Source organism: Siphateles boraxobius, unplaced genomic scaffold, assembly GCF_051911475.1.
Source record: "Siphateles boraxobius isolate OS27281-9 unplaced genomic scaffold, OSU_SipBor_1 130, whole genome shotgun sequence".
NCBI lineage: Eukaryota > Metazoa > Chordata > Actinopteri > Cypriniformes > Leuciscidae > Siphateles > Siphateles boraxobius.
The window spans coordinates 19,646,192-19,665,539 of record NW_027508734.1 but is presented as its reverse complement, the minus strand read 5'-3'; the positions used below and the strand labels follow the sequence as shown (position 1 = coordinate 19,665,539).

At 44.5% G+C, this 19,348-nt stretch overlaps 1 protein-coding gene across 6 annotated transcripts in view; it reads left to right on the top strand.

Annotated features, from left to right (window-relative positions):
* The window catches only part of dennd2b (DENN domain containing 2B), an 89,152-nt gene that overhangs the window by 42,247 nt on the left and 27,557 nt on the right, over nt 1-19,348 (top strand). For all 6 annotated transcript variants that reach the window (XM_077228435.1, XM_077228436.1, XM_077228440.1 and 3 more), the window contains 3 exons: nt 2,937-3,073; nt 11,555-11,694; nt 11,938-12,153. In XM_077228435.1, coding sequence (XP_077084550.1) covers nt 2,937-3,073; nt 11,555-11,694; nt 11,938-12,153 — 493 coding nt within the window. The remainder of the gene's footprint in view (nt 1-2,936; nt 3,074-11,554; nt 11,695-11,937; nt 12,154-19,348) is intronic.

Here is a 19,348-nt window from a genome sequence, read left to right as displayed (position 1 = left end):
GAAAAAAAACTCTTCTTTCTCATTTTGCTCGAAAGTTGTGGTGCCGACTTGTGTCCCTGGTTTCTGTGACGGGTCACATTTTTCATTATAGAGAATGTTTAAATACTAATATCAGCTTACAAGGGAAACGGAGGCGGAGTTAGTGGTGCTTCGGAGGCTGCTACTGCTGTAGATGATTTGGGAGAGGTCTGTGCCCCTTTGCCGATCAGAGCGCGTGCTGACACGGAGTAAAGCCTTGTTTAAACTCGACGTGTCCGCACGAGCGCGAAGGTACGCGCTGCAAAATTGACGCGTTGGGTGCGCAAGACCCCATTTTGCTTGGCTGTGTGCACGGCTTCTTTTGTAACAGCGTGCGCGGCGCCGCAACCGAGGATGAACGACTTCAAGCCGAATATGCCCGAGCATGTACGTCTCACCGCACCGGCACCCAGTTTGTGCGTCTAAATTGCAAAGTTTTTTTTTTTAAGGGTTTGTTTACTGTGTGTGATTTATTAAATGCAAATCACATTCACTTCTAGTTGTCTTCATCCTCCATTCTGCAATGTTTCGGTCTCCCACGTGTGGTGGCGAGCTGTACTGCCGGAAACGGTGAAAAAAATAAATAAATAAAGAAGTGTCGACGCAAAAATATGGCGTCGACGTAATTTTGACTTCGAAGCGCCAACGTCATTGACGCTACAGCATTAGTGACAGGCTGTGGAATGGGATTTGGTCAAGGAAAATTTTTCAGTCAAAATACTTTTTTTGCTTTAACCCCTGTCCTCAGCTCCAAGCCATCTTTAAGGAAGGAAAGCACAACCAGCATTTCCGGGGGTCTTCCATTGGGAAGAACACCACTCAGTAACTCAGCGAACAGACTCCAAAACATAAGCGCACCTTGTAGAGGGGGGTCTCGCTGAAGTGACCCGCTGGCGGTAGGTCACTTTAGTCCTCTGCGTCCTGTCCAGAGACCACACTTGGAGGTTCCAGAGGTCTGGACGCAGATGCCATATGGTGCCCCATCTCTAAGAAAGCAGGTCCTTTCTCAGAGGGATCCACCAGGGACGGGCTGTCGCAAGGATCGTCATTTCTGGGAACCAGGTCCAGTTAGGCCAGTGTCCCTAGAGGGCGAGGTCAGTCACCGTGCACAGTTCCTGCATCAACCCCCCGCTCTTAACATTGAGCTCAACCCCCGGCTCAGAACACTGCATTGAGTGCTTTGGCCTGGCTTGCATGCAATGCAAGGCAGAGAGGGTCTGTCCAGGGGCACTGTGAGGCTAAGCAGCCAGAGCTGCCATCGTTTCACCGTCGCTGGACGGGAGCCACGAACGATTGCACCAGGTGGCGGCACTTTGCAGGCATAAATGCACTGCAATTGTACGCTCCACCTGGGGAATCCCCACGAACCCCCGGACCACTCCACAGTCGAGGGTAGAGAGAGAGGAAAAATTTTGAACAGATTTTTGCATTAATGTACCTCCATACTGCCAAAGCTCTTCATGCACTTCCGAGAAGAAAGGCACGGGGGCAGGGTGAGGCATTCTTCGCCGATTCAGCATGAGCAAACACCGCCAAAGCGGGAAGCTCAGCATAATCTTCCTCTCCAGAGGGGATAGCCCAATCACCAGAGCAGCTATGGACATCTGATTGTCATCTGGAGCACCAAATGATGCGATTGGTTGCCGTGACAACCCACGCTGTCAGCCGCCAGCTCACCGGTACACGACACTCTTGAGGAGCGGGAGGTCCGCGGGGTATTCCCTGCGGAAAGCTCTCGCTGTAACCCTTGGTCTTTGAGCAGTGTTGAGCAGACCGCAGCTGTGCTTTTACACACTGGGCAACAACAAAGGGGACTCAAGCCTTTACGAGAAAGGAGAGTCACGACCCTCGTGGCGACGTGGACATGTTCCCATGCGAGGACATGAACCACCCAGAAACTCCATCTCAGCATGCTAGGAATGTGAGACAACGATCGTGGCCGTCAGATGAGGACAGGAAATGACCGCATCCAGGAATGTACGGATGGAGAAATGTCTTCAAAAAGGTATTTCAGGGAAATCTGCTCTTACGCGCCGAAACCCTGAGGGGTTGCTGTTTCACTGCACTGGAATCCACTTCAGTTGAAAGATGACTGTAATGAGTGATCGCTGTTCACAACCGCTCGTCTGCGAAGCAAAATATGAATGGTGGGTTTTTTAAAAATGGCGGGTGCTGGTGTTTTGCGTGCGTTCGGCCAATCAGCATATACTAACGTCACAGATAAATTGTCTAAATTAGTTCCTAGAACTAGAATCTACCTAAACACGGCAGAATCTGGTTACATCCACTAATAGTTCTAGGAACTATGAAAAGGTTCCTCCGGTGCGAAAGCTCCTTTTGTTACCACTTGGAGGTGTTTGGGCTCCCAGGTGAGACCCCATGACGTCAATCCGACGTAACGTTGAACGTGACTGACTGAATGGGAACCTCATATACTGGAGCATTTCTACTGCTCTGCAATTGAGCCCATTTTTGACATTCCTGTGGCTGGTCCAGAGTCGGCCGTTTAGAGTCTATAGGCAAGCAATTAGATTGTGTAATGTCAATCTGCTAATTTGGGGTTCCAACTTTTGGTTAGCTTTCCAACAATGTTATTGTGTATATATATTCATGCAAATGCATTTTGGCTTCTTTTACATAAACAATCCGATCAGAGACGGGAACTATATAAGTTATGTTTATTCAAGCATGTTGTTCAATCCTCTCTTGTCTTCCAGAAAAACTGTTGAGCGATTGGACACATTTAAGATCCTCATAAGTGAAAGATGCTTTCATCTTCTCAGGTGGTCTGGCCTGAATGTGATTATTCAAATGAAAGATGTTTGCCTTAAGCCAAACCAGCAGAACTGCTCTTCACTGGTTCATCAAAAGTCATGTCCAAAGCTGTGATTTCTTTCTTTATCTCTGTTTGTTTCCAGAGAATCGTGTGAGTCAGAAGATGCTGTCAGTCTGCCTTCCTCATTCCCCTCCTTACCCACAGAGAATGGCACAGAGAACCACAGTCGGCCCAGCTCCAAGAGCACACTCGAGGAGAATGCATATGAGGACATAGTGGGTAAGAACATCTAACAGTTGGTGATAGATCCTACTTGCTCCCTTTTGATTGTGTGCTAAAGTTTTATCTAGCTACGTTTACAAGGACACCTTTTTTTTTCAATTGGAATGAATTCATTCGGAATGAATTCATTGATGAATCAGATCGTAGTGTTTACGTCACAAGCTTAAAAGCGGATTTTTTTTACATGCGCGCACTGCACAAATTTACAGTTTCCTGCTGTTTGCGCATACTATTCTCCTAAATTGCTTCTTTTCTTTGATTTCGGGTCCTAATTAGGAGATGACAAGCACATGAACCATTGTGCCATGCAGCCTATATTTATCAAGCAGTAAAAACACCCCTTCCCGCACCCATCTGTAGATGAGAGTCTGTAACAAGGACTAGGGAGAAGTTTACATGTCCTCTCGATCAGATTGCAAAAGGTTTAAACCACCCCCTACAATTCGAATGAAATTTTAATCGGATTTGGCCAATTCATTCCAATTGACTTGGTTACATGTGTTTTTTTATTCCGACTGTGCTAGTAGTCTGATTACAATCAGTGTCCATGTAAACGCAGCTACTGATGAATATGAAACCGGCTTGGGAAAACTTTTTATTAGTTAGAGATATTTCGTTTTATTACATTTTAATGGTATAAAAATATTTCTTTTATATTTATCATTTTATTTTTAATTTAAATATATTTTATATATTTTATAAAAACACTGTATATGTGTGTGTGTGTGTGTATATATATATATATATATATATATATATATATATATATATATATGTATATATATGTATGTATATATACAGGTGCTGGTCATATAATTAGAATATCATCAAAAAGTTGATTTATTTCAGTAATTCCATTCAAAAAGTGAAATTTGGATAAAATATTCATTCATTACACACAGACTGATATATTTCAAATGTTTATTTCATTTAATTGTGATGATTAAAACTGACAACTAATGAAAATCCCAAATTCAGTATCTCAGAAAATTAGAATATTACTTAAGACCAATACAAAAAAAGGATTTTTAGATATGTTGGCCAACTGAAAAGTATGAACATGAAAAGTATGAGCATGTACAGCACTCAATACTTAGTTGGGGCTCCTTTTGCCTGAATTACTGCAGCAATGCGACGTGGGATGGAGTTGATCAGTCTGTGGCACTGCTCAGGTGTTATGAGAGCCCAGGTTGATCTGATAGTGGCCTTCTGCATTGTTGGGTCTGGCGTATCGCATCTTCCTCTTCACAATACCCCATAGATTTTCTATAGGATTAAGGTCAGGCGAGTTTGCTGGCCAGTTAAGAACAGGGATACCATGGTCCTTAAACCAGGTACTGGTAGCTTTGGCACTGTGTGCAGGTGCCAAGTCCTGTTGGAAAATGAAATCTGCATCTCCATAAAGTTGGTGAGCAGCAGGAAGCACGAAGTGCTCTAAAACGTCCTGGTAGACGGCTGCGTTGACCTTGGACCTCAGACAACACAGTGGACCAACACCAGCAGATGATATGGCACCCCAAACCATCACTGACTGTGGAAACTTTACACTGGACTTCAAGCAACGTGGATTCTGTGCCTCTCCTCTCTTCCTCCAGACTCTGGGACCTTGATTTCCAATTGCAAAATTTACTTTCATCAGAGAACATAACTTTGGACCACTCAGCAGCAGTCCTGTCCTTTTTGTCTTTAGCCCAGGCGAGACCCTTCTGACGCTGTGTCTTGTTCAAGAGTGGCTTGACACTAGGAATGCGACAGCTGAAACCCATGTCTTGCATACGTCTGTGCGTGGTGGTTCTTGAAGCACTGACTCCAGCTGCAGTCCACTCTTTGTGAATCTCCCCCACATTTTTGAATGGGTTTTGATTCACAATCCTCTCCAGGGTGCGGTTATCCCTATTGCTTGTACACTTTTTTCTACCACATCTTTTCCTTCCCTTCACCTCTCTATTAATGTGCTTGGACACAGAGCTCTGTGAACAGCCAGCCTCTTAAGCAATGACCTTTTGTGTCTTGCCCTCCTTGTGCAAGATGTCGATGGTCGTCTTTTGAACAGCTGTCAAGTCAGCAGTCTTCCTCATGATTGTGTAGCCTACAGAACTAGACTGAGAGACCATTTAAAAGCCTTTGTAGGTGTTTTGAGTTAATTAGCTGATTAGAGTGTGGCACCAGGTGTCTTCAATATTGAACCTTTTCACAATATTCTAATTTTCTGAGATACTGATTTTGGGGTTTTCATTAGCTGTCAGTTATAATCATCAAAATTAAAAGGAATGGACACTTGTAAATATATCAGTCGGTGTGTAATGAATGAATATAATATCCAAATTTCACTTTTTGAATGGAATTACTGAAATAGATCAACTTTTTGATGATATTCTAATTATGTGACCAGTACCTGTATACTGTATATATATGAAGAGTTCAGATGCAAAAGCCTCTAAGTGCCATCTGAAATTTTCTTCTAGAATGATCATTTTTATCAAGCTCGTATATTTAAGTTCAGTAATTTCACTTAAATGACAATTAATAAGTAATTTGCATTGCCATTTAAGTGAAATTACTGAACTTAAATATATGAGCTTGATAAAAATGATCATTCTAGAAGAAGATTTCACATGGCACTCAGAGGCTTTTGCATCTGAACTCTTAATATATATATATATATATAATTAAATATTTGTTTATATTTTCTATTTAGGTTTCAATAAGTTTATATATATATATATATATATATATATTACATTTCATATATTTCAAAAGATTTTTATATAATAATTAGAACATATATAGTTATAAGAAATAACAAAACAAGTATATAATAATTTATTTATTTTATATAATAAATGTATGAATGTCATAAATTATATATTTTTATATATTGTATATATTTTTTCCTTTCATATTTATACTTTCATGTTTTTAATTAAAAACATTTTTTATTATATATCTAAACTTTTGTATTATTTTTTAAAGATTATATTAAATTTTATTTTTTATATAACAAGAATATATTACATTTAATAGTGTTTGTGCTGATTGTGCACTCTTCACATAAGCCCTGGTTAAATTCCCTTTTTTGTCTACTGAATGTGATAAAGTACTGGCATGTGGCGCTGGCTGATTTTATGTGCTAAATTCCTTCCCGGCAGGAAATAGTCCGTGTGCACTAATGCTCAGACCCTGAGGGGGTTGACATTGTTACAATGTTCATGGGTCTTGCCCTGTGGCCAGCCTGTAAATCTCTGTCTTGCTATTGCTGATGAGGCTAGGGCATCAAGTGCTGTAAAGAAGTCTGGTTAAATAAGTCTCCAGTTGGAAAATGAGTTGAAGGAGTCAGGGTTTGGTAGGCTTGACGTTTATATGTCTTATTGTTAGTTCTATAGCCAATAATACCGCCTTTGCTGCATGTTGTTCTAGAAATGATGATAGCGACTGGGTCAAGGTGGTGCATCAGTCTCTAGCGGTTGGGATGTGGGTGACTCTCAGCCTTTTCCCCATGACAACGGTTCCATTGTTCCAGCGAACACCTCAGGTGTTGGATCAAGCATTGTGGTTGCACATTTTTACGAATGCTGATTAGTTCCAACTCCAACCACTGAGCTGGGGATTGGTGTAACAGGGTCTGACAGAGGCATCTAAGGGTGGTCTCCAGAAGCACCCGGCTTTGGTTAGCACATCTGTCTGTTTTCTCAGGCTTCCACTAAATAACCCATGGTTTCTGCCCTGTTTCCTATTAAAATATCACAAAAAGTTTAAAATGTAAACAAAATTTATGGTATATGTTAGCCTGCAACCTTCTTTTTAGGTTGAACTTTTAGGCATTTTGGCACAGAACCTGTCTGGTTATGATATATCCCCTATACGCAATACACATTAGTATAGTGATAATGGATTGGCCAAATATCTCCAGATAGCTGGGTCATATTACATTTATAAAGAGATAAATCTCCTGTAGGGAAACATATTTGTCACAACGATATACAGTCCCCAACAAATGCTACTTTCTTTCATTAGTCCTTAAGGCCCCAATATTCTCACTGCAAAGTTCTTTTTTGTTCTTCATCTAGGGGTAAAAAGGAGTTCTAAATATCTTTCAAGGTGGGAAACTGTTAGTGAACATACCAAAGTCGCCAATGCTACTGAGGGAGCGTTAAGATGAATATGTAAATATGTACTCCGTGTTTTCCTCCCTAACAAAATAAACACAATAAAAATGACAGTGGCGTTAAAATAGCAGCTTTGCAGTATTAAAAAAAATGTATCAGTGTCGCTTTTAATTAGAATTACAACTTCAATGTACTATAAAGCAAACTTCTGGAGAGCACACTTAGATGTTTGTTTTTTCTCGTGTCTGACTGGAGAAAATTTCCACGTCAAAGAAGGCAGAATCTCAGAGCACACCTACAGTACCTATTACGTAATCACCACTGACTAATTGTAGTCAAAGGTGTTTACTAGCCAGAGCAATCTTGTCCGTAAAGTTCGCTTTGGCAAGCTGTTTCAAACTCCCGAAATTAACTCCAAACAAACCTTGTTTTAGCCTGATTTTGTTCGAAATTACATCACACCAGTTTGTTTGCTTTGATTTTTCTGGAAGTAAATTGGGGCCTTTACTAGGGGTGTAACGGTACATGTATTCGACCGTATGGTATGGTCGGTACATGTATTCGAACTGTATGGTGCGGTCGCATGACAAATACATTCAGTTACAGGCGATCCACACTCCAATCCAGAAGGGGGAGCGCACAGAAGAGAGACGATTGCTCTCAACCAGTGTTTCAACTGCGGCAAGATATCAATAAAACAGCTTAAATTACATTTACTTCAGGCATTAAGTGTTGACAGCAGGCTAGTTAGCTAGAGACTAACTATTAATTTTATTTACTTTACCTGTTTGTAATGTCTTGATTATTTGATGTATGTTTAAATAATTTTGCCATAAAAAACAAGTTATGACAGCCACTGTGTAAATGATTATATTTCAAAAATGAATTGGAGTACAAAATGTACTTTATAATTAGATTTAGAAGTTATTGCAAAACCTGCCTTGTGTGGAATTTACAGTACATGTTTCTTTATTTGAGTGTTAATTATTATATCTAAAAATAAATAGCAACTCAATTAAATAATTTGGGCTCTGTTGTTAATTGTAACCTTTAATATTATAGAAATTTGTAAGTAAGGCCTCCCCATATAGTTTAGACTAGAGCATTAGCTAAGATGAGCTTTTTTATCCTTTTAGGGACTATGAGTAGTTTTTTAGGTATTTTATTATCTAAAATCAATATTTTTATTCATAAATATGTCCTCAATGGTGTACAAATACCTCTGCCAATTATCTGACTTATCCTCGTAAACAAAGAATTTATTATCTATATACATGTGACGGGTAGGTCCACGGAGGCTTCCATGTCCGCCTTCTTGAAAAACTATAATTGCAGAGAGGGTCAAAAAGTACTAGGCCAACGCGTTTCCACAACGCGCAGAGCAGTGAGAGGCGCTTGTCACTGCCCCGGCAAGTTTAAAAGGCTGCATTGTACTGTTATTATTCATACTGTAACATTCGTTTGTTCGTTGTGTCAAGTTGCAGTTTGTTTGAAATAACAAACCTGTTCACCCGAAGGAAAACTCGACGAAGTGCTATTAGAAGACATCCTGTCATAGCTTTTTGGTACATAACAGCTACCGTAGATGCAACACACGCATTTGAAAAAGCGAGGCGCTGGAGAGCACAATTCGTTTGAGAGCAAAATACAATTTCACCGCTAGATGGGAGAAATTCCTACACAATGTCCCTTTAAGAAATGTTTAATTATAATATGATTTATTTAGGGCTGCACGATTAATCTCAATTTACATGTAATCGCACTTAAATCGAGATGGTTTATCGCGATTTTGAAATCGCAAAGGCTGCGATAATTTTTTATGCGAAGCTTGTCATTGATGTACAGCTCTGTAAACGCTGCTCCATCTGAAATCACTGTGAGTTTGAGTCACTTATAACATCTATTTGAAAAAGCAACACGCGTCAAACATCTTTTCAAACTTGAGAAGCATTTATGAACCTCTTGTCCAACAAAAGACCACATTTAATAACATGCTTTTACTCCAAACTCACTTCATAACGACAGTTGAGCATCCTTCTGTGAGATAATGTGGCTTCTTACAAAAAATAAGGCAGCAGTGTGTTTATTAGTCATGTTCAATCAATCGTTTCAATCTTTTGTTTCAATCAAAGTGTTTCAATCTTCTGTTTATTCAATAGTATGATACCCGATAGGGATTTCCTGGAATGATGTCCGTTATCCTACTTCTGCGCGGGGCATATTTGGCGTTCAGATGGAGCGGCATTTACTACCGATCAGCCGTGCTGCACTGACAAGCTGAGCATAAAATAATCGCAGCCTTAGGTATCATTGCAATTAATCATGCTGGCCTAATTTAAACATATACACATTTGTTAAAAAAACAGTTTAATTAAAAAAAGAAAAAAGAAGCAATTTTGTGTTTAGTTGTTGGACATAAAAAACCAACAACTAAACCAACAACTTGGTTTAAAATAAAAAAACGCCGCCCCCCCCGCTGTACCGAACCCGTACCGAACCCTGACTTCAATACTTGGGTACGTACCGAACCGACATGTTGGTGTACAGTTACACCCCTAGCCTTTACTGAGTGTCTTATAAATAGCCATATTGCTGTGTGTGATTGTTTTTGAATAGACTATCTTTCATTCCTGTTTTTTGGCTTTTCTTTCTGCTTGTTTACACGTCACAAAGCCATTTCATGTGATGGCCATTCCTCATTTCACATGACTGCATGGTATTCTTCGGAAGACCGCAAAATGGTCATAAAATGGTTGCATCTGTTGCTTTTATTGGAAGTCTGATACTGAAATTGTGTACTGCAGTTCACTAACTCATCAAGCACTCAATGTCCTCTCCTTTAAAAATCCAATTGTGTAAACAGAAGCACAGTATGTTTTGGTTAGGGGTGCCCGCTTTCTCTCTCCTTTTGTCTGTGTGTTTTGTGGAGCTCCTGTAAATAGAGAAGTTGATTAATACCCTCCTGTATGTGATGGGTCAGGAAGTCATATAATTTCTCCAGCATGCTGTCATTACATTGCTTTGTTTGGGAGACTCACAGAGCACTCTGGGCAATATCTGGCCTGTCATTGTGGCTCTCAGCCTTAATGGCACTAGGGCAAATTTCAGCAGTACATCTCATGAGGTCAGACTGTAGTTTGTTGTTTGTATGCTAGTTATTTGCCTTCTCTCAAGCTATTCACAAGAAGTTACACTATGATTATTATGCTCAAGTTCACTTAGTAGCACTTTCGACATGTCATTCATTTTTTTCTTGCAAAAGTGTTAATATGTACAGCATATTACAAAATGTTTGCAGAAGGGATGATGTTTTCTTCTACAAGATCCTACATGAACTGAACAAATCGGATTTCTTTCTTCTGTAGAGCACCTGGAGTTGTATTACAGAAACGTCCTATCTTAGACTTAAGTTATACTCTACCAAGATCCAGGTTTCTAACTGAAATTGGCATGATTACTACACAGATTAGATTAGGCGTTCTAGGTTAGGATATTAATGTTATATGGCCCCTGGGCCTGTTGTGTATCTAGTGGAGGGAAACAGGGCAGAAAGATGTGTTATATGCCAATGTGTTACGATAAGAAAAACAATAGAAAAGTAGGGCAATGTTTTGTTTGGGATATGCACATCTGCTATTACATCATTTTGAAACTGGCAGCATTCAGACCTTTTGTTTCATTACACTGTCTTGACAGCCAGGAATTGGTGACATATAATGAAATCCACTAATTAGTTATGCTTTCCATTGACCTGGCACAAATTGATGCAATAATCAGATGTTATATGAACAACACAGTTATTTAAAAAGGGATGCTGCTGCGAACATATGCACAGGTATCCTTAGGTGAGCAAGTGATCCACCCTTTTACATGAGAAAACATGTTAGCAAAACGAGAAATCATCCTCAACACATTTCACATCAAAGAAGCTGGATTCAAAATATTTATAATGTTTTTTGTTGTTGTTATGGAGTCAGACTAGGGTTCTGGACTGTCTGCATTCTCTTATCTTGACTCATCTCTGGCCCTTATTTCAGGAGACAGAGTGCTGTCCAAAAGCTTATGTCCAACAGAAACTGTTTTTGGAGACAATGCACTTGAGTTTCAAGCACGCCAGCAGTAAACCTCCATGAATAATCCTTTCTCACCACTCAATAGCTGCCCCGTTGGGTGCCTCCGGCTCCTTCTTTTCATTATCATCTTCCACCGCCTTCCACAACCTCTGCCCACCCTTTCCCTATCAGTTTGCCTCTTTCCCACTCACTCCTTAAGAAGACATTTTACCTCGCTACCTTTTAAGTTGGCTCTTGTGCAGCTGGTGTTTGGTTTTAGTCTGAGTCGTGCTCTCTCTCCTCTGCTCTTCTACAAACAGAGAAAGAGAATCCATATGAGGATGTAGATCCATTGAGGAGATGTCTGGCCAGAAATTCCCGCCTGTTACCCGAGAGGTCTCGGGACTCACTCAACAGACTATGGACCTCCCAGGACAGGAAGTCCATTACATCTCCCCAGGTAGTTTCCTTGGCTGTGTAAAATAGTGATGATATCACCTGCTTTTCAATATGATTTTTTATTTAAAATCAATGCTCTGTATTAATGCATTAATTCACCATATTATTAGTAATTTTAGAAATGTAACTTAATGTACTGTATTTTATGCACTTTTTAAGTGCAAAAATATTGAATTTATTATATCTATCCCTTCCTTTTAATTATGCTAAAAGTTTCATTTCTTATCAACTTCCCTGTCACCAGCTGCCCTCTAAATCGAGCAGTCAGTCTCTGCGGCTGCCAGTTCCTGCTGACAGGAAGAGCCAGCGCCCATCCCGCTTGTCTAAGAGGCACAGCCATGATGACATGCTGCTGCTGCCTCAGCTGGGCATGCCTTCCTCCCCCTGTGGCCTATTAGATGACAGCCTGAACCCTGCCACCGATACCTTGGCCTCCCACAGGCAGAAACGAGTCCCCAAGGTAAACAATGAGGGTAGAATGGAGTGAAATGAGCGGCTGAACATTGCTATTTTTTTATTTTATTTTTTTCATGACCCTCTACAATGCGAGTAAATTTTACTTGACTAAATAATGTCAATCATTAGCCATTGGCTTATAAATTCTTAGATTTTACTCGCCAGTGTGTGTGTTAGATGCCAAGTATAAGTTTAGCATAGATATATTTTCACTCGCTGAACACTGACTGAGCGCTTGAGAGTTTCGCTCTCCGTCAAGCGATCTGTACTAGTATTTCAAATTCAGCTCAGCGGACTTGTATTTGACGTACTGTAAACTCTAGTGTGAAGGTGCGCGACTCGCCGTCGGGTTTCTCACACACGCAAAGACAGAGCGAGAGAGGGCTTATCTTTTAATAATAATTACTATTATCTATTTGTTTTACAGAAACAATGAATGACCAACAATATCTTAAGCACCACCACCAGTCCTAAGTTCAGTTAAAATTACAAATATACATTCATGCATGATTATCAAGTTTTAGTTCTAATTACTAAATTTCTATCATTAAATAATGCTTGATTATCATAATATCATAATATAATGCTTGATTGACTGATCTTCAAGAGTGTACATTTAGATATTTAAAAAGCTGTGCCATTTTACAATGATAAGCTGAATTGGTGGAATATTTTATATATATATATATATAAAAATAGTATATCATTCTGGCGAGTAACCCAAAAAATGTACTAGCCAACAGTGATTCTATTGCCAAGGTGTGCGTAGAGGGTTGTTTCCTTAAGGCAGGGATTCCCAAATATTTTTGTCAGCCAAACCCCTTTGACATAAAATCTCAGTAACTTCAAGTTGATATATTAATAATTTAACAACTTTTGCTTGTTCAAGGTTCACAAAAAAGCTACATTACACTTTCAAGTAAATTCAAGGTCTTTTTTTATTTATTTTGAAATTATTTAAATAATTTATTTATTTTAACCCATAAGAACCCGCTGTGACGTGGGTGTCACAAACACTGGTAATTATCTGGAAAGGTCTTTTTAAAGTATTATACCTCACTTTCAACCCAGGAAGTCCCTAAGGGACATTTAAGGAACACCCAAGTTCAGTCATGTGACAATGTGTGCATTTTTGTTTCCATGGTAACATTTCCAAAATGGTGGCCTGTCTGGTGTGCACATGTTGCAGTGTCAGCAATTTTTTTAAACATTTTTTTTTGTTATTAAAGGTATGTTTCAACCCATGCAACAATTCTAATGTTTTAATAACATATCCTAGATTACACTTGACCTGATTTTTAAACATGTCTTGTACAAATTGATATAAAACAAGTTTTGAAAATGTTGTGGTGACATATGTGTCACATCGGGCTTTTAACCTTAAAACAGTAGGTGGAATTTTGATGTGATGTATGTGTCACATTAAGAAAAATGGTAATGAGCTGCTCAAATAATTTAGCTGATTCAATTATTTTAGTGTTATATACATTCTGCTGCTCAATTCAAAGCATATTTCAACATATGTAAACAAAAAAATGTCAAATTAATAACATTGTTAAAGGGTAACTAAACACCTGGTCAGAGCCTGACTCCACCCACTGGCAATATTTGAAAAATGCTGTAAAAGTGGGCGGAGCCCAGCAGAGGGGGGTGTGCACCTGAGACACATCTCTCTGTAGGCAAGGGTGTGGTTGGCTGGTACCCTCTGACGTCACAGGGCACCACAACTTCCAAAAGGAAAATTCAACTGCAGTAGCCACCGTTCAACCTGAAGAGGGCAGCACTAAGATGTTTTTACACCATATATTGTAGAATTAAATCACTTTATACCCAAATGTCCAAAAAATTACTTGAATCAATGAACAGCAATAATAAAGCCCCACACATTTTCTAGTTGTGAAAAAATAATCTAAAAATGTATTTCTGATTAAACCGTATACCTGAAAAGGTCACAGTTATGGTCACAGTTATGTGTTTTTGAAATATGTGGCAAAGCAAATAAAATGCTAAAACCTTTTTTTTATCTTCCCAGAAAAGTTATAATTTTGAAAATGTTGTGGAAAAGAGAATAAATAGAAAAAACGTCTCGGTTACGTATGTAACCCTCGCTCCCTGAGTAGGGAACGGAGACGTTACGTCGGATGACGACGAATGGGGTTTCGCTTAGAACGCCTATCGACTTCGAGTATTACAAAACGAGCCAATGGCAAAGAAATGCCATGGGTCTGCGGAATTTGCATAGCGTATCTCCGCCTTACCTCGTGGGTATAAAAGGAGGACGCCGGCAACAGGCAGATATGTTTCATCGCTGAGGAGCCAAGACTGAGCTCAGGTGATCCCCGCGGTACAGCGGAAAGTGGCAGGAAGACGTAACGTCTCCGTTCCCTACTCAGGGAACGAGGGTTACATACGTAACCGAGACGTTCCCTTTCGTTGTCACTCCGAGTTACGTCGGATGAACTTCCGACGTAACTCGGAGTGACAACGAAAGGGAACGTCTCGGTTACGTATGTAACCCTCGTTCCCTGAGTAGGGAACGGAGACGTTCCCTTTCGTTGTCACTCCGAGTTACGTCGGATGACGACGAATGGGGTTACCAGTCTAATCACGCCACCTTCTCAGCTGTCTTCCAGTGCCCTGCGTAAATCTGAGATCCCTGTCGTGAGACTGGCACGGACGAAGGACTCCTATTTAGCACAGGAATACCAAGGTACACTGGGGAGCATATCCCAAAGTTTAGGGGAAATATGCAATTACTGCCAACCCAGAGGGGGGGACTTAGAGAATACACATATGACCCGAAGGAGACATATGGAGAACACTGGGGTGTCCAGCCGCGGGTGGAATATTTCAACCCCAGGAGTGGCAAGGTGGCTTGCCAAGGGAAAGACACATGCTCAAAGAGGCTTACAGTGGAAATACACATGTGGGGGGCGCTCAGAGGAGGGACCATGCACACGGGAGGCACCTAGCCGACGCACAGGCAATAGACACTGGCGCCGACGTCAGGAGTGCTGGAGGAGCTCAGGGCTTTCGGGGAAGCTCACCTGAGGAGAATATCGCACGTATCCAGTCCGTGGAGTGGAATGGCGAGCAAGCGAAGACACCTGAGCGGGTCCGGTACTAGCTGGTTGAAGCGAGTACACGAGAGGACACTGGCTCCACTCGGAGATTATAGAATCTGGCGAATGTGTTAGGTGTCGCCCAGCCTGCAGCTCTGCAGATGTCTGTTAGCGAGGCGCCATGCGCTAGAGCCCAAGAGGATGCCACACTCCGGGTGGAGTGGGCAGTCACACCAAGGGGGCACGGTCGACCTTGCTGCTGGTATGCCAAAGCAATGGCGTCCACTATCCAGTGAGACAACCTTTGCTTTGAGAGAGCCCTTCCCTTCAGCTTCCCAACATAACAGACAAAGAGCTGGTCTGAGGTCCTGAAACACTGCGTCCTGTTTACATAGGCGCGGAGAGCGCGTACTGGACAGAGTAGTGCAAGGCTGGGTCTGCCTCCTCCAGGGGTAGCGCTTGCAGGTTCACCACCTGGTCCCGGAAGGGAGTGGTAGGAACCTTGGGCACGTATCCAGGCCGGGGTCTCAGGATCACGTGAGAGTAAGCCGGCCCGAACTCCAGGCACGCTTCGTCAACGGAGAATGCGTGCAGGTCCCCTACCCTCTTGATGGAGGCCAGTGCAACCAGGAGCGCTGTCTTCATAGACAGGAATTTAAGCTCGACTGATTGCAGGGGCTCAAATGGAGCACTCTTCAGGGCAGTTAGAACCACTGAGAGGTCCGAAGAGGGAACGAGAGGAGGGCGAGGCGGATTTAGTCTCCTTGCTCCTCTCAGGAACCTGATAACCAGGTCGTGCTTCCCCACCGACTTACCTTCGATGAGGTCATGGTGTGTGGCAATAGCGGCAATGTAGACCTTCAGGGTGGAGGGAGAATGCCTTCGCTCCAGCCCCTGTTGAAGGAAGGAAAGCACAACGCTGATCGAGCATCTCCGTGGGTCTTCTCGGTGAGAAGAGCACCAGCTGACGAAGAGGTTCCACTTCAACGCATAGACGTGTCACGTGGACGACGCCCTAGCGGAAGTGATGGTAGTCACCACCGCTGGTGGTAGGGTACTCAAGCCTGCCTCGTCCCATCGAGGAGCCACACGTGGAGGTTCCAGAGATCGGGACGAGGGTGCCATAGGTGGCCCCGTCCCTGAGGAAGAAGGTTCTTCCTCAGAGGGATCGGCCAGGGAGGTGCTGTCGCGAGGAGTACTAGTTCGGAGAACCAGGTCCGGCGTGGGCCAGTACGGCGCGACCAGAATGACCTGCTCCGCGTCCTCCCTGACCTTGGGCAAGGTCTGCGCAAGAAGGCTCACTGGGGGAAACGCATACTTGCGGCCCTGCGGCCAGCTGTGCGCCAGAGCATCCGTGCCGAGCGTGCCCTCGGTCAGGGAATAAAACTGGGCGCAATGGGTCGAGTCGTGGGAGGCAAACAGATCTATCTGTGCGTCCCCGAACTGGTCCCAAATCAGCTGGACCGACTGGGGATGGAGTCGCCTTTCTCTAGGGAGTGGCTGAAGCCGTGAGAGCTCGTAGGCTGCACAGTTCAGGGCTCCGGGGATATAAATGGCATGAAGCGACCTCAGATGCTTCTGACTCCATATGGGGAGGTGGCGAGCGAGTTGCGACATACGGCGGGAGCGTAGACCACCTTGATGGTTGATGTACGCTACAGTGGCGGTATTTTCTGAGCGGACTAGTACGTGTTGGTTCTTGAGCACGGCCCGGAAGCGGCGCAAAGCAAGACGTACGGCCAGCAACTCGAGGCAAATGACATGCCAGAGGCGACGGGGTCCTGACCAGGAGCCCGCGGCAGCACGTCCATTGCACATGGCACCCCAGCCCGTGGAGGAGGCATCTGTCGTTACAACAACATGCCGCGAAGCTCGTTCCAGGGGCACTCCGGCCCGTAGAAAACTGAGGTTCGACCACGGGGTGAAGGTCTGACGGCAGGTCGGAGTAACTGTTACTCGGAGGGTGCCGTGTTGCCATGCCCACCTCGGGACTCGTCGCGAAGCCAAAGCTGAAGCGGTCTCATATGAAGCAATCCGAGCGGCATTGCCGCGGCTGCAGAAGCCATATGCCCCAGGAGCCTCTGAAAAAGTTTCAGTGGAACCGCACTCTTGCCCTCGAACTGTCTCAAGCAAGTCAGCAGTGACTGCGTGCGCGCTAGCTCGTAAGCTGCGCGGACATGGCGACCGAGTCGATATCCATACCGAGAAAAGAGATCCTCTGCACGGGGCAAAGTTTGCTCTTCTCCCAGTTGACCCGAAGGCCCAGACGAGCTAGGTACCGAAGCACCAGGTCCCTGTGTTCGCAACCTGAACTCGAGAGTGAGCTATGATCAGCCAGTCGTCGATATAACTCAGAATGCAAACCCCGTGTTCCCGAAGGGGAACAAGGGCAGCCTCGACGACCTTCGTGAAGATGCGAGGAGACAGGGCTAGCCCGAAAGGGAAAACCGTGTACTGGATGCCTGCCCCTCGAAAGAAAACCGAAGGAACGGTCTGTGTCAAGGAGAATAGAGACATGAAGTAGGCGTGCTTCAGGTCGATTGCTGCAAACCAATCCTGGGCCGTATGCATTCGAAAATGCGTTTGAACATCTTGAACGGCATCCTGTGAAGGGAGCGGTTCAGCACGCGGAAGTCCAGGATTGGCCGTAACCCACCGGTTTTCTTGGGGACAATGAAGTAGGGGCTGTAGAAGCCGGACCTCATCTCGGCTGGAGGGACAGTCTCGATTGCACCCTTCGCGAACAGGGTGGCAATCTCTGCCCTCCTGATGGGGGCATAGCCACCGACAAAAGTGGAGCGGACTCCCCAAGCGGGGAGGAGACCGTGCGAACTGAATCGCATAGCCGAGCCTGATGGTCCGCGCGACCCAGCGGGACAGACGGGGAAGCTCTAACCAGGCTCCCAGGAACTGAACCAGCGGGATCATGCGAACCACAGGCGTCCCCCCGGAGGGGCAGCGAAGCGAAGTAACTGGCCCAGACGTGGACGGCATAGCGACCCGATGTGGGGGCACAGTTAGCAACCGCGCCCTGGCAGAGGGGGCCAGGGGAGGACCAGGCTGGTCGTCCTGCAGGGGCCTGCTCAGCCAGGGGTCTGGCGACAGAGGGGGACAGGGGCGAAGCGGTCCGTGGACGGCACGCCGTGTCAACCACCTCTGGGACAGAGGGGGACGAGGAGAGCACGGCTTGTGGGCGGCGCTCTGTGACGTCCGAGAACTCTGTGCTCAGAGACGGGAGAGTCAGCTCTTTGGAGAATAAGGATTCTTCCCCGGCCCTCCCCCAGGGAAAGGAGTGGTCCTGCTACCAACTCCTGGAAAGAACTGAGTCCCATCTCTGAGGAGCCCATCTCAAGAGCGCCGCTTAACCCGGCGTGTAGCGGGGTGCGGGGCTGGAGAGGACTGTGGCGTCCGACCGCGGCCTCCAGAGCCGACCCGGGTGAACGAGCGGGAGGGCGCCTTCGGTGGTGGGCAGACCGAGGGATCTGAGCGGACGGCGGGGCCGTCGGGACAGAATCAACCTCAGTCTGCTCATGGGCGGCTGAGAGCTGTTGGGCAAGCCCTCAACCGCACCGCCGAAGAGGCCGACCTGGGATATGGGAATGTCGGACAGACGGGGCCGCGCGACATCCAGCACATCAGACAGGTTCAGCCACAGAATGGTGAGCATCACCTGACCCAGGGAGCGTACGGCCACTTTCGTCGCTCAGAGAGCAAGGTCAGTGGCGGCGCGCAGCTCAGTGAAGAGCCCTGGGTCAGTCCCGCCCTCGTGCAGGTCCATGAGCATCTGGGTCAGGTGGACCAGCAGAATGACCATGGCATGCAGTGAGGCGGCTGCCGCGTGCGAGCCCTTTTATGAGAGGAGAAAAAAACTCCGCGATGTTGAAGCACACAGGGAGACACACACACACACTGGCAGATCACTGCACAGATCAGCAGGCACTGTGAGCTCGCTGCAGATCGCCGTCACACCAACACCGGAGAGAGAAGCTCGTCTCGTAGAGCGAAGTCAGAGATGACTGTGGAGTGAAGAAATACTCTTGGCTCCGAAGCGAAAACATATCTGCCTGTTGCCGGCGTCCTCCTTTTATACCCACGAGGTAAGGCGGAGATACGCTATGCAAATTCCGCAGACCCATG